General features: G+C 33.9%; 1 protein-coding gene across 2 annotated transcripts in view; it reads left to right on the top strand.

Moving 5' to 3' along the window:
* Positions 1 to 16,425, top strand: part of SPOCK3 (SPARC (osteonectin), cwcv and kazal like domains proteoglycan 3) — a 487,735-nt gene that overhangs the window by 440,039 nt on the left and 31,271 nt on the right. For both annotated transcript variants that reach the window (XM_030919322.1, XM_030919326.1), the window contains exon 7: positions 2,696 to 2,815. In XM_030919322.1, the coding sequence (XP_030775182.1) occupies positions 2,696 to 2,815 (120 nt within the window). The remainder of the gene's footprint in view (positions 1 to 2,695; positions 2,816 to 16,425) is intronic.

The following is a 16,425-nucleotide window of genomic DNA, read 5'->3' as shown; positions in this document are numbered from 1 at the left end:
TTCAAAAAGAGAAAGAGATGAATGGTAAAAATAAAATTCTTTCACACCACTTTCTTCCCTTAATCCAGTTCCCTTGGGAGTTACGTCTTTACATAAATCCTTCTAGAGATATGTGATACTTACACAGGCATGTATGAATACGTAGAATTCCTCTTTTTCAAGTAGGTTTTTGTTTTCTAGTGCCTATCCCTTTAAGGGGAGCAGAAGACCCATGTCAAGATGGCTTAAACAGAGACTCCAGGCTAGAGTGTAAGCATTCATATCAAGAGTACGCTATTTTTTTGCCTCGTCACCTCAGCCTCAGTCGTGGTGGACCTTATCAGTAAAAGTGATAGTTTCTTTGATTTTCACTATAACTTATTGTTTTCCCTGGATGAAAGGATGGCAATGAATTCTGTACATTGCTCTGTCCCTGGCCAAGAAATCTCAATCTTAACTGCCATCTTGCTCTGACTGGGCACACAGCACACACTCCGTAATTACCCTTCACCAGCTTCCTAGAATGTCCTTCACCTCTCTCTTCCATTAGTTCCTGTGACTCAGACATCCTCTTGCTGGTATCACATATTGTAGTAGCATCCTGGGCAAAGATTGTATGGATTTTTAGTTTTGCAGACCCTGTATATGTAAAAAATTTCTTTACTTTACTTTCCCACCTGATTTCTCTTAGAAATATGAAATAATTTTTATGTTACTATGCTGCCTTTCAATGTTATTTAAATATTGGAAGGCATTTCTGATTCCTTATTCTTTGTTTGTAACAATTTTAGTTACCCTCCCCCATGGAAGTTTATAAGATCATCATTTTGTCTCCAGTGTTCTAAAATGTCACAATGATTGGCTAATTTGGTCATCCCACCATACCAGGTACTGGGGGATTCCTTTTAATTTAGGAGCTGATTTCCTTTAGAGCGAGTGTGTCCAACTCATGGCCCATAGGCCACATGTGGCCCAGGACAGCTTTGAAGGCGACTCAACACAAATTTGTAAACTTTCTTAAAACATTATGAGATGTTTTTGCATTTTTTTTAGCTCATCAGCTATCATTATTGTTAGTGTATTTTATTTGTTGCCTAAGACAATATAATGTATATGGTATATATTAAATGTAATAAAACATACTATAATTGCATAGTGTTTTAACCAAATGGACAAATGAGTATTAGCATGAATTACTTGTTAGTTGAGGAAATTGCACATTTACAGCATGCACAGAAGATTGGTCTGCAATAACAATGCCCTCTAAACAATGTAAATTAGTGGCTTTTAAAATATATTTTCAAAGTATTTTTGCAGTAAATTACTAAATTTGAATACTATATTTTAATGCTAGTCACACACACATAATGTATGCTGCTTGCTAATAATGATATCTTTAAAAAATAAAGAGGAAGTTATTTTAGTTCCGAATGTCAAGGTTTTCCAGTATTGGCCGGGCGCGGTGGCTCAAGCCTGTAATCCCAGCACTTTGGGAGGCCGAGACGGGCGGATCACGAGGTCAGGAGATCGAGACCATCCCGGCTAACACGGTGAAACCCCGTCTCTACTAAAAAATACAAAAAACTAGCCGGGCGAGATGGCGGGCGCCCGTAGTCCCAGCTACTCCGGAGGCTGAGGCAGGAGAATGGCGTAAACCCGGGAGGCGGCGCTTGCAGTGAGCCGAGATCGCGCCACTGCACTTCAGCCTGGGCGACAGAGGGAGACTACGTCTCAAAAAAAAAAAAAAAAAAAAAAAAGGTTTTCCAGTACAATCTTTTTACAATAGAAACATTATAGTACTTTCTTAAATATTTTATAGTTTTTTCCTAATCACAAGTTATACAGTTGTTTATTTTCTGTGATTAACAAATATATAGCATTAAATCAAATAGGAACAGTATTTATTTATTCATTTATTTATTTATTTATTTATTTATTTATTTTTATTATTTTTTTTTGAGACGGAGTCTGGCTCTGTCGCTCAGGCTGGAGTGCAGTGGGCGGATCTCAGCTCACTGCAAGCTCCGCCTCCCGGGTTCACGCCATTCTCCTGCCTCAGCCTCCCGAGTAGCTGGGACTACAGGCGCCCGCCACCTCGCCCGGCTAGTTTTTTGTATTTTTTAGTAGAGACGGGGTTTCACCGTGTTAGCCGGGATGGTCTCGATCTCCTGACCTCGTGATCCGCCCGTCTCGGCCTCCCAAAGTGCTGGGATTACAGGCTTGAGCCACCGCGCCCGGCCGGAACAGTATATATTTATAACAGTGCATTCCTACATATACTGAGTATATGAATAAAGAATTATAAATTGTGACATCTTACAATAGGTATGGCCAACAATAAATGTATAATAATCATTTTGGATTTTCAACCCTGTACTTTCTCTGATAACCTATCACCCCAGCATAAAAAAGTATTTATGACATAAATATTATGGCTCAACTTTTGTGGTGTTATCAATACAAATCCTCCAAGTGTCATATTCTAATGAAGAGTGCAAATAGAATTCCACTAATAATACTTCTTTATTAAATAAAATGTTTTTGTCATATTACATCTTATTTTAAAGCATGTATTTAACTTTAAAAAAGCTGAAACAGAGTCACACCTTTTTCTTTTAGTCGTCGTTACCTTTCAATTTATGGGAATAATGAGAGAAAAAGCACTAACGTTATACTAAGATATTATTCAAGACTTGTGTTGTTTCTCTGTTTTTAGCATGCAGTGACCTGGAGTTCAGGGAAGTGGCAAACAGATTGCGGGACTGGTTCAAGGCCCTTCACGAAAGTGGAAGTCAAAACAAGAAGACAAAAACATTGCTGAGGACTGAGAGAAGCAGTAAGATTTCTAAATTTGATAATTGCTACTGTATCTGATATGAAGTTTTATTTCCAATGAACCACGGAGAACAAAACACATATTTCAGTATTTATTCACTGCATATATACTGAATAAAAATCAGAACATGATTACTTCCAAGCACACCTGTATTATTTTGCAGGGAAATAAGGCATTTGGGACAACTCTGATTGGAGGAAAAGGGAATGTCTCCTCAGAGGGTGTTTAGCTTTCAGTAGAGCAGAAAGAATGAGAATATTCTTCAGTGTTTTATTAAGGTGGTAAAGAATAGAACAACACAGAAAATAAAGGTAAAAAATTTGGAGTGCTTAGATTTTAAAAGAATACAACAGAACTCCCCCATGTGGTAGCCTGTCCAAGATTGCTTTGCTGATGTCTCTATTTTGACCCTGTGTGAAATGGATCAGTAGACAAGAGAGGATATCTGCAAATGAAATAAGTAAAATGCAGAAGGAATAAAAGAGCATATACCTCTTACAAATTTTTTTAATTATCAGTATAATTCTCTAAAAGTTTTTTTTTTAATTCCTTGGAAATAAGAAATACAAATTGAAATAGGGTATTTGTTATGAATAATTTTGTAAACTTTTCATTTTATATTATTTTCATTTGTATAAAAATTTGTTTATTATTTAATGCATATAAAAGGATATCGAAACACGGGTTGAATCTTTCAAAGATTGAAGCATGTGCTCCAAAACACAAGAAAAGGGGAAGGAGTAGCAATTACAAGCCACATCTCTTGGCTGGCAAAGAATAGCCAGATGTGTGACATTCATCACCTGTCGTGATGTGACCCATCCATTCTCACCTGCTACCCTCAAAGTGCAGTTTCTAACAAAATGATGTAGTAGGATAACACAATCCTCTTTAGATTCCTAAAATGCTTTATTTTTTTTCACATTAAGAAATTTTCTACAATTTCAACCAATTGTAGTTATGAATCTAATTTACATAGTGAAATAATTTAATGCAGAAGTACAATTAAGCCATTACTTTTAGATTAGTAATTGTCTTTGAATGTGTAATGACTATCCATATTTTTTCTTTTATGAATTTCACGAAGAAATTGTAGTATTTTTCATTTCCTGTAGGAGAATTCCTCAAACTTATCTCTGGATTTATTGGTTAATTTTTTGGCAAATGTAAATATTTTGATGCCTTTTAGCTTGAACTTACCTAATAGAAATAATAATTCAGTATATTTGACTCTGTATTTATTATCTCCCCACTGGAGTGGGGAGAAGGTTTCTTCCACACCTTTACATATTGATTTTTTAAAGATTCATGTTCACAACTGTTTTTAAAATTCATATCCACTCCCAATATTCATAGTTGAACATTTTTATTGCTTGCTCTAAAATTTCTCCTTTAAGCTAAGCTTGAGTTCAGGCTGATGCATCCTTCCAGATACGGAGATAGATAATGGAGAACATTTGCAACACTCAGCAAGGTGCCTGGGTAATTGTACACATTCACAAATATTTTCCTTTCTAGCTTTTTCTGTCAATAAATTCCATGAGACTCTCTAAAGGTAGTAGATTAATTATAAGAAACTTCTTTAGAGTTGAATATCTTTGGACAGGACAAGAAAAAGTGGGCCAAAGGATTATTTATGTATACTGCTTGAAGGAGTCAGAGGCCAGCTAGAAAAAAATTTCCATCGGAAAGTTATCCATTAGAATAGATATGACAAATCCATAGACAAGAAATGGCTGGCTTCTTCAGGTCCGCAGATCTGTGCACCCTCTGTGTGAATCCTTCTTTGGCTCTATCTTATTTAATTTGTGAACCAATCCTCCAATATCAGACTCCCATCTCCTTTCTATTTTTATTTTCCCTTCTGAGCATTTATCAGTTCTAATAAAGTGATAATCTAATGTTTATTTAATTCTCTCTCTCTCTCCCAACCAGACTACTCAAACTCAAAGCAGTAAGAGGTCTTTATTCGCCACTGTATTTCCAGAACCTAGGACAGAGTTTGACATATAGTATTCACTAAATAAAACTGAAAGGAGTTAATGAATGAATGAAGCAAAGAAGCAATCAATATACTACATTGTGTACCCGTACCATAGTTGAGGCACTCAATTAGTGCCCTAGGAATGATTATTGATAATATTCATTATTTTCATCATGACAGTTATTACTGTAGTCAATTTGTATGCTTTTATTTCTATGAGAAAGATCATGAGCACTGGAAGCAATGAGTCAAAATGTGCAAGCATTTTAAATTACATAAGATAATAGATATTGCCAGACTGCTTTGTAAAAAGCTTAGGGCATTTTGCATTTTTACCAGCAAGACATGAGAGTTAACTTTTGCCTGCATGCCTAATAGCAAAACAAATTGCCATTCATTTTAACTTTTCCATTCTGATGAATATGCTACTATATTTCATTGTTAATTAAATTTGCATTTTCTTTATTAGTAGTGAATTTGAACATTAAAAAATGGGGGGAGACTAAAAAGCACAGTTTTCAACTTATCTGATATTAATGTTATCACTCCTACATTCCATTTTATCACATTTGTTTAGTATCTTTGCTAAAAATTTCTATCAACTTTTCTTTATTATATTCATTTAAGTGTCTCTCTTGTGAAAACCCATAGTTTGGTTTTGATTTTTTAATATGACAGTGAGCAAACATTGGGGTGTTTTAGGTTGTTTTTGGGTTTTTTTGTTTTTTGGTTTTTTGGTTTTTTTTGAGATGGAATTTCACTTTTGTTGCCCAGGCTAGAGTGCAATGGAGTGATCTCGGTTCATTGCAACCTCTACCTCCAGTGTTGAGGCGATTCTCCTGCCTTAGCCTCCTGAGTAGCTGGGATTACAGGCATGTGTCACCACGCCCAGGTAATTTTGTATTTTTAGTAGAGACAAGGTTTCTCCATGTTGGTTGGGCTGGTTTTGAACTCCTGACCTCAGGTGATCCGCCTGCCTCGGCCTCCCAAAGTTCTGGGATTACAGGCATGAGCCACCACACCCGGCCACTTTTTGTATTTTTAATAATTAAGAATGTGGTTAAGTCAACATAAGGCAGAGAAAAATATTCTGATAAGGTATAGAATGTTTGTCTTCAGGCATTTTATAGTGAAGCCAAATAAAAATATATTTTACAATCTCTTATTTATAGCAAACAAAAAATCCAGTAACATTTTGTCATTTTAATAAAGAGAGAAAAATCAAATTTTAGTTTTGCATCAAAATAAAATTTGATGCTATTGTTAAAAATCGTATAAGAAACCTTAAAAAATAGCCAGCATTGACCATGAAAAAATGTTTTTCATGAATCTTTTATACTTTTTACATTTTATTCATTTGTTTACACATTTTTCACATTTTTAGGAAGATTAGTCATTTTCTATTAAGATAGCACTATATTTTTTAAAAAATAATGTCTTGTGTATCTTGTTGACAAAGTTACCTTATATCATGATTTTTCCTAAGAAAATCATTTATAACTTTTAATTAAAATTTCACTTTATAGCTGTAATTATGAGGTGGATAATTGTAAGGTTTGTCAGCATTTTGTAGTAAATAAGCAGATATTATGAATATAAATTTTATACTTTTTTAATATCCATACACTTCTTTATAGAATATCATTTTAATGTGGCAAGAATGACATGTTTATTAACAGAGCCAAGTATATACAGCTTCTCTAAACCATAAAAATAAGAGTTAAAAAGTGTATAAATTACAAAGCATGCTTTTGTGTTTTATCTTTTTAAAAATGATCTAGATATTAGGTTAGATATAGATTAAGGAATATCTATTAACTAATTTAATCTAATATACATATAACATTTTAAACTACCAAAAATTCTTGGAGATTTTTTAAGTTGGCTTTGTTAAAAAACATAATTACTGTTGAAATAATGCTTGTCATCTACGTGATTTAATTTGGTTAAAAACAAATTCATGGTTTCTTTTTCTTTCTTTTTTTTTTTTTTTTGAGATGGAGTCTCACTCTGTTGTCTAGGCTGGACTGCAAAGTCTTAGATATGTGATCTTTTCCAACCCCAAATAGAGATCAATAAAGGCCATAGGTACAATCCGGAAAAGTTGGCTGGAAATAGTGGCCAAAACAAGGGCCAATGCTTTGCCAAACATTGTTGAGCATGAATGCAAATATTAAGTTGAACCTCATGAAATTACCAGTTTTGGAACTACAAAACAATAGTTTTTAGAGGTCAACCTGATATAAGTCATCTAAGAATTGACTACTTGTTATATTTAAGTTAGTCTTTAGACTTTAACCTATTTTCTTTCACTGAGTAACACATACCTTTTATTTATGTTTAATTTCCCAGTTGTGTTATAACGGGTAAGGATACAAATTAAGCCATGATATTTTTCTCGTTTATCCTAATCTCATGATCCAGGATAATAATCTCATTCTTAGTATTTATATCCTAACTGCATGGTAGCTAATGATCCGTAGGCTGAGTGCAGAATGGGTAGCACGCTCTCTAACTTCATTTGTTTCCTAATCATAAGCCAGATTGCTAAAAACTGTGAGTACAGATTACTCTTAGGACTAATCATTGACTGCTGACTTCTCTGTGACTTCCAGAAAGTATTGTAGAATGTTTGATTAGTGTAATTCCTCATAGTGAAGGCACATCCTTCGTATTTGCCTTTTACTTGTCCTAGAACACTCTTCCCCCGGGTATCTGTATGGCTCGCTCCCTCTCTTCATCCAGCTTGTTGTCCAAGCATTCCTCACTAGGTGCCTTCCCTTCCACCCCATCTAAAATAGCAACGGCACCCCAGAACATTCGCTTCCTCTTTACACTGCTTTATTACTCTTTCTAGCAAATATTGCTACCTGATATACAAATGTTTACTAGCTTATTTTTTCTCTCTTCCAAATAAAATATAAGCACTCTAAGGTCAATGGTTTTCCACTGTAGAACCTGCAGGCACTATAAAAGGCCTTGGCATATGGTAGGGATTCAGTAACAATTTGTTTAATGAATAAACTAAGAAGTCTAATCACAAATTGTTACCTAGACAATGCCCTGACTTCAGAAGAGTGATAAATTAGCCTGTAGCTGCTTGCTTATATTTGCTACATAACATAGGTTCCAAAAGGGCAAGATTCTGATGATAGTAGAATTGGATTAATAGGGTAAAAGCTTAATGAAATTTAAATGGAAAGATATTTTGCTTTTTCAAAAGTCAATGAACCTTGAAAGTGGAATATAGTTTTATAAAGAAAGGGGGATTTTCTAGCCTCACATACTATCAAATCAACATTGCTATATATTTTGCATTAGTTAACATTTAAAGTATAATGAAATGTAGTCTTTTTTTGTAGCTATTTTAGTAATTATACTTAACTCTTAAACCTATTATGATAGTAACCTGAGATTTTAATCAACCAAATTGTATTACAGTATTTGCATACAGAATTCCACAGTCATTACTCAAGAATTATATTTTACTTGAATCTTGGACAGTGTAAATATTTCATAGCTAAATGATTTGAGTTGATAAAATTGTCAAAAATGTCATAGCTTTAAAAAAATGAAGTTTATACAGTCTGTCATTATTTTTTAACAACCGACACCTAATTTTTATTTTATAAACTCAGGCTTCTTGAATATATTTTGTTTGGATTTATTTTAGAGCTATCACTGAAAAACAAAACAATGATCATAGAAAAGTAACTAAGATGGTAAAAGTCTTAAAATGTGTTTTACGATAATAAGTTGAAGGAAATGGAGCTATTTAGCCTCTCATCCTATTATTATTAGCATGAAAATGCTTGGTGATGCTTTATTCAATAAGAATATGTTGTGTCCATTATTATCAATATACCTCAATTTTGTTTTATTATTTAAATCTCCAAAAATTGCATAGCAGAAATACTATACCCAGGCTTTTAAAAATATGGCTGCAATCGAGAATATATAGTTCATGAAAGTGACATTGTACTAATTTCCCCTTTAACAATTTGGAGAGCATCAGGACATTGGCATCATATGAAAAATCCCCAGATTAGCAGAGTCTGACTCAGATTAAGATAATGTCTTATTTCTGCTTTCCTACATGCCAAATGTTCTCCTCAGTAAGAGAAAATGATAGAATTATTTAAACCTCTAGGGTAAATGCATACATTCTAATTTCTTACCCAGATATTGCTCACTTTATGTCATGATGTCTTCACATTAAGAGAAAGATTGAATTTGGAATCAGATGGTTTAAAACAGTGCCATATTTTAATGTAATTAGGAGTCTTCTAGGTATAGCAGGAGACTTCATCTTTTGAAAACGAAATATTTGAGAAAATTAGATAAATTTTCTTATTTCAAGTAATAAAATGAGAGATCCAGATCATTGCTTATTTTGGTTCTAATTATTGAGACATCTGGCACTTTCTTCTCTTTTATTCTGTAGATTCTAACTCCCTATGATAAAATTTAATTATATACTTAAGTATTACTAAAGTATTACATTAAGATTTGTAAATTTTAATTTTGCTGAAATTATATATTTCATATATAGCTAAATTAATGTAATCCCATGCAGCTTAAAAGTATTGTTATAAAATAAAAGTACTAAGTGATTGATGTACTGCAGTGAAATTATTTTGTTACATTATCATGTCCTGAGAAATTACTGCATTGGATCTACTAGGAACCAAACTTTTGGTTATCCTTTATTCTTTAGGAACTGTATTATTCCAAAGAATGGCAAATTGCTATCAGCATTGGCTATTTTTTTAACATTTCTCACTGGGTGAATGAAATGTTGTCAACTTTATTACATTCTGTTTTCAATAATGTAAATATTTAATTTCAAAATAAAGCCATGTAGAGTGTTCAAGCAATTTTCACCAGTCATCTGAACTATCAGAACCTATTCAAAATGAAACAACACCCCTCGCAAAAAAAGACAATGAAGAGGTTAAGAGAAGACATCTACAGAAAAATAAAATAAAACACAAAATTTTATGTTACCACATATATTTAGTCAATTATAGTCAATTGTAAACATTATTCCTGTTAAACTTTACTCCAGTGCCAGTTGAGTAATACATAAATCCTTGAATGTTTGCAAAATAAGTGTCTTGAAAGCATCAAGAAGCGATAGTTAAAACCAACAGAAAAAGTATACATAAAAACAAGTAAAATAACTAAAAAACATTATTTGGGGTTGTTTAATGTGAAAACAAATGACTCTATATACCACTGCAGTCCTTGAACCATATGCTAGCCAATAAAAAAGCCCATTAATTTTATGATGATTCCTTTGAGACATTAATGAGTGTTAACTCATTTTCAACATATCACAGCAAGGAAGAATCCATGTAACATTGTATATTTTCCATTTTCTTTATTTTTGTATTTTGCATTTTGATTGCATAAGTAATGCATGCTTATTTTGAAAAATAACACGTGGAGATATAATTAAGAGAGTATCTTTTCACCAACTCCATTCATTGCCTTTTTCATGAGGTAGAAAACTGTTAGCCGCCTGATTTATATGATTTTCCAATACTACTTTTTTTTTTTTTTTTTTTTTTTTTTTTGAGACAGAGTCTTGTTCTGTTGCCCATGCTGAAATGCAGTGGCATGATCTCAGCTCACTGCAACCACCATCTCCTAGGTTCAAGCTATTCTTCTGCCTCAGCCTCCCGAGTAGCTGGGATTACAGGCATGTTCCACCATGCCTGGCTAAATTTTGTGTTTTTAGTAGAGACAGGGTTTTGCCATGTTGGCCAGTCTGGTCTTGAAGTCCTGACCTCAAGTGATGCACTCATATCAGCCTCTCAAAGTTCTGGGATTACAGAAGGGAGCCACCATGCCCCACCAAATGTACTTCATTTTCATACAAAGATATTTATTTACATAAACAGACCTATTTAAAACAAATAGAAGATCATACTATGCACAGTATGTGCCAGCTCACTTATTATAACTTTATTTTAACCTTTTTTTTTTTTTTTTTTTTTTTGAGACGGAGTCTCGCTCTGTCGCCCAGGCTGGAGTGCAGTGGCCGGATCTCAGCTCACTGAAAGCTCCGCCTCCCGGGTTTATGCCATTCTCCTGCCTCAGCCTCCCGAGTAGCTGGGACTACAGGCGCCCGCCACCTCGCCCGGCTAGCTTTTTGTGTTTTTTAGTAGAGACGGGGTTTCACCGTGTTAGCCAGGGTGGTCTCTATCTCCTGACCTCGTGATCTGCCCGTCTCGGCCTCCCAAAGTGCTGGGATTACAGGCTTGAGCCACCGCGCCCGGCCCTATTTTAACCCTTTAACACTTCATTGTGTTGCAAATATTTTCTCACTACATCCTTTCTATTTTGACTTTAGAAAGTTCATGTTCTTTAAGAAAGTCTTTCTTACAAAAATACTGACGTGTATATTCTCCTAATGTATATTTTTTTGCACTTAAATCTTTAAACCTATTTACAATTTATTAATGTGTGCTAGGATTCTGGCAATAAATTATGTACTCTTATTGAATTAAAAATAATACATTTGCAGTTAATTTTTGTTTATTCTTACATTTGCATTTTCTTTGTAAATGCTACTTATTTTTTCATATTTCTTTATGTTATTGATTTCTACTGTAATTCTGGTTAGTTTTGGTATCAGACTTTGAATTATTTTAGTTCTTTAAATTTGTTGAGGTCTATTTTATGGCCCACCATATGTTCCATCTGCACCTAAAAGGAGCATGTATCCTGTTATTATTTGTTGGACTATTCTGCCAATAGAAATTATCCAAGTTTGTTGACAATGATTTTCAGATCTATACCCTTAATGTTTTTCTATCTACTTACTTTAGTGAGTACTTTTAGAACAGCGTTGACGTTTTCAGCTATAAATGTCTATTTCTGTGTTCAGTTCTATTAGATTTTTTTCTCAGGTATTCTGAAGACTCTTTTAAGATACATTATACATTTAGGGTTACTATATCTTCTTATTGAACTCCTTATTATGTGATGTATGTTGGTTAATGCATACAAAAACACAAATAAAAAGTAATAAGATTTCATGTTTGATAGCACAGTGGAAGAACTATAGTAAACTATAATTTATTGTATGTTTCAAAATAACTAGAGAAGAGGACTTGGAATGCTCCTAAAACAAAGAAGTGATAAATCTTTAAGATGGAGGATACTCCAGTTACCCTGATTTGGTCATTATTCATTTTATATTTGTATCCAAATATCACATATACCCATAAATGTGTAAAGATATTATATATCCATAAAACTTAAAACATATATTCATCTTTCTTTTTTTAAAATATAGTTTCACTGGGTAAAGTATATTGGATTGAGAGCTTTGTGTTTTGTTTTGTTTTGTTTTGTTTTGTTTCAACACGTTACCCCTGTCACACCACTGTTTCTGGCTTGTGGGTTTCAGCTGACAAATCTGCTATTTTCTTTACTACTCTAGTGAAATATGTATCTATTCTAGAGATGCTTCTCCTCATCACTCTTTAAACAGTTTGACTATGGTGCATCTAGATTTTGTTTGTATGTCTGTTTATTTGACTGGTTGGTGTTTATTCTGTTTGGTGTTCTCTAAGATCCTTATCTCTGTGGTTTGATGTATTTCATTAATTTTGGAGAATTCTAAATTAATCATTGACATATTCTTCAACCCCATTTTTCTCTCTTTCTTCTTCTGATATTTTAATTACTTCTCTCTTAGATTGTTTGATAATAACCACAGCTCTATTATGTTCTGTTGTCCTCCTACGCCTTTTCACCTTCTTCTTCTTCCTCCTTTGTCTCCTCCTCTCTTCCTCCTTCTCCTCTGTTTTCTTTTCTTCTCTTTCTCCTTATCTTCCTCTGCCTCCTTCTCCCAAACAATTCTATTTGGTTCTCTCCTATAGTTTCCATCTGCAGTTTTAATGCAAGTGTTCACCACTTGTACTACAGCCTTTAACCTATTAATCATTGTAATTTTAAATCATTTCTCTGATTATGTGTACATCTGTTATTTCTAATCTGGTTCTGTCAAATGCTGTGTCTCTTGGCAGTGTTCATTGTTGGTTTATTTTCTTCTTCCTTTAATACATGTCCCTATCTTTTTGGTTAAAACTGGATATATTGTGTAGAGCAATAGGGATGGATGTAAATAACATTTGTGCCTGGAAATAATGATGCCTCCTCTTTTGCATAGCTTTTATACAGCACTTGAGCCAATCTATTCTGATAATTAAACTAAGTTTTGGCTTTGATTTTATTCTTGTTATCCTCAGCGTATCCCAGGCTTCAAGTAACTATAGCATTGCCTTGTGCTTAGCATGAGACTGGCTTGCCACAGTCTTTTTCTTCACTTGTTTCTTAATGATTTCTCCTTTGCAACTGAGCCTCAGAGAAGGTCCGCCTTCTTGATTGTACCCCTCCACCACTGATAGAAGGTTGGCCCTTCTTAAGCAACATTTGATACCCTGGTAGTGGGAACATCCTTCATATTTCTGTTAAGCTACAGCTTTAGGAAGATACTGTGTATCTGAATCTCAAAGGTGGGACTTTCTCAGAAATCCTATTGCCCCCCTAGTGGAAGAGGTTCTTTGATGGTCTGTACTCAGGATATTCTCCTGATCCTTTCCCAGGTACAGCTGTGTTTTTAACTCTTTTCCTTTGATGCAAGGGATCCTCACCTATATCTAGAGAGTGACAGGATATTGGGCTCACCCCCAGGAATTTAAGGTTTTCTTCCATAAGGTATGTAGGGAAGATGGATACGGATGGGAGTTCATACCTTTCCCACAGCAGCTTCTGCTTCTCAGGTGGTTTCTTGGGTCTCTTATCTTGCCCTAAGTCTTCTTTGACAGCACACACTGAGATCCTGGAGTCATTCTGTCAATGTTTATGAATTCCTCCTCTTTTTGTGGTTTCCAGAGGTTATTTACTGTCATGTTAGCCTACACTCAGCCTTTAGCAATTCACTGAAAATATAAATGGAATTCTTCTTATTAGCTTACATGGCATTTGGTATCTGTCTCAAGTAAGCCAGTGTTCACATTCCATCCTTTCTTGGAGGCACATGTCTCTTTTTAGATTCTGGGTTACTTCATTGCTCTGGGACATAAACTCACTTATGGATTCAAGAAAATTGTGGTTTTGCTAATTACTCAGACTTTTCTTATTGTTTATTTGTGAGCAATACTCTTTTCAACTTCTCACATTCTAGGTGAAACCAGTGAGTCCTAGTCTTTAATCCTAAATGATATTTTCATGAATGGAGACTATCGGGTTGAAAGTTTTCAATTATTTTTTTTTCTTGACTTAATGATGTTATTCAACTCATTTTTGGTCTCTAAAATTTCTGATGAGGTGCCAGACAAATTGAATTACTGTTTACCTCTATGTGGCATATTCTTCCTGCTGCTTTCAAAATTGGCCTTAATCTTTAGCTCTTGAAAATTTGACTATGATTAGGAATGACCTTTGTCTCATTCTGCTTGAAAAATCCTGCATATCTTTAATTTGTAAATGTAAGCATTTAAGCAAATTTTCTGCCATTATTTCTTCAAATATTTTCTTACACGATTATCTTTCTTCTCTCTTCTGGAACTTCAATTGTCTATGTCATAATAGCACTTGATATTACCTAACAGTTCCCTGAGGTTCTATTTAGTTTTTTTTCCTCAATCTTTTTCTTTTTCTTTTTTTCAAATTAGATAATTTTGACTGATCTATATTCATGTTTACTTACCTTTTTCTTTGTCAATTTAGTTTAATTTACAAGGTTTTTCTGTTACTGTCATTCTTACATTCTCATTTAGTTCATTCTTATAATTTCTATTTCTCTACTTTTAGTCTCTATTGTTGCAATTATTATGAGCATGTTTTCTTTTACCTTATTGAATTTAACAGTTTTAGTTGCTTTAAAATAATATCTGCTAATCCCAACAACTGGATCATCTCAAATGTATTCTTAATTGATTATTTTTACTTTTTTTGAGAATGAGTTCCATATTTCTGTTTTTAACATGTTTTTAACATGTCTCAAAATTCAAGATGGTGTTCTGGACCTTATGAATATGGAGTTGTGTGATGCTGCATTGCATTAGTTTCCCCTGAGAGTGTTGCTTGATTGATTTAACAGATGATTAACTTTGCTGGTCTCAAAATGGAAACTCACTTTCTTGGGTGCCAGCTTCAATCTCCATTCAGTGTTCTAGTCTTTAGCAGAGGTGATTGAAGCCTGTGAAATACATATGTGGCTGTTAGATCATCCGAGTTTTGGATAGGTGGTATTTGGTGATAATTTATCTCATTTTCTTCTTGGATTTCATCCTCTTTCCTCAGTGGCTATACACAACTTTCTGATTCTCCAGGCTAAAAAGTTTGCGTTGTTTTATTTGTTTGTTCGTTTGTTTGTTTTTTCCAGTGTTATTGCTACCTTGCACCATGAAAACTCTGCCTACCCCCAAGTTAAAAAACAGCAAAAATTGAAAATTCACTACACATAACTTCCTTCCTCAACATGCAGACTACAACAAGAATCTGCCTATTCTATTAACTCTTCATACCCTTCCTGATTTAGAAAAAAAAAGAGTCTGGAATTTAATTATTTATCTGCGTCTGTGTTCATTCTATAAGACCATATTCAACAATTACTGAAAGTGGAAACTAAATTAATTTTTTAAATGACAGTTTGAAGAGAGGAATTTTGTCTTACCTGTCCTTGAATAACCGAGGCCTAGTAGTGTCTATTGAATCTTGTGTGGACCAGAATGGTGCTTTTCTTTTCATTACTTGCTGTTGACCCCTTCCCCTCACCAAATCTGACGGTATTACAGTACTTTAAAAATATTAAACTTTCATGAGTGAGGACAATTCAGTAATTCAGAATAGGTTTTGAAATGTACATTTACCCAGATTTTGCTTTCATGTGAATGATTTTACTCTGATTTATGTTCATCTCAGCTATGCTATTGAACTAAGCAAGTACAATTGATAATATAGGCCTGCTAGTTCATAAGATTGGGAACTCTACTGTTTATGTGTCTACATTCTAGAATTAAATCACCTCATTTACTACAATAACATAAATAATCAGGAAATGTTGAATTTTTTATTGTAAATATTATATTTGATAGCTTCTGCATTTCAGAATTTTTTGAAATATTTTTGAAGAGAAGAGACATTGTTTGACAATTCTTACAAAAGATGACATGTCTTGTGGGGACTCTGGTGCTTTCCAAGGGATTACAAAGATTGGTGAGTGTGGGAGGATGAGAAGGCAAGACAAGCAAAAGCATTTTCAATATTAATAAGCACACTGTGGTCTGGACCTGGAATTTGTAATCTTTTAATAGTACTGATACCATAGGATTCAGCAATTAAACATAAGTATTTGCCTTATTTCATGTAATCCTTACAATTCTGCAAAGTAGTTATTATTTACTTCACTTTATAGTTGAAATGGTTGAGAGGGAAAAACCCAAAGTCACACAGTAAATGGTAGAGCTAGGATTTAACCCCAGGTTTTTTGGGTCTAAGAAATGTAGCTTTTATGTATTTATATACTTTTTTTAAGATAAGGCCTCACTTTGTGACCTAGGCTAGAGTGCAGTGGTACAATCATAGCTCACTGCAGCTCCAAACT

This window comes from Rhinopithecus roxellana, chromosome 2 (assembly GCF_007565055.1).
Source record: "Rhinopithecus roxellana isolate Shanxi Qingling chromosome 2, ASM756505v1, whole genome shotgun sequence".
Taxonomy (NCBI): domain Eukaryota; kingdom Metazoa; phylum Chordata; class Mammalia; order Primates; family Cercopithecidae; genus Rhinopithecus; species Rhinopithecus roxellana.
Note: the sequence above shows the minus strand (reverse complement) of the source record. Positions and strands in the feature narration are given on the sequence as shown.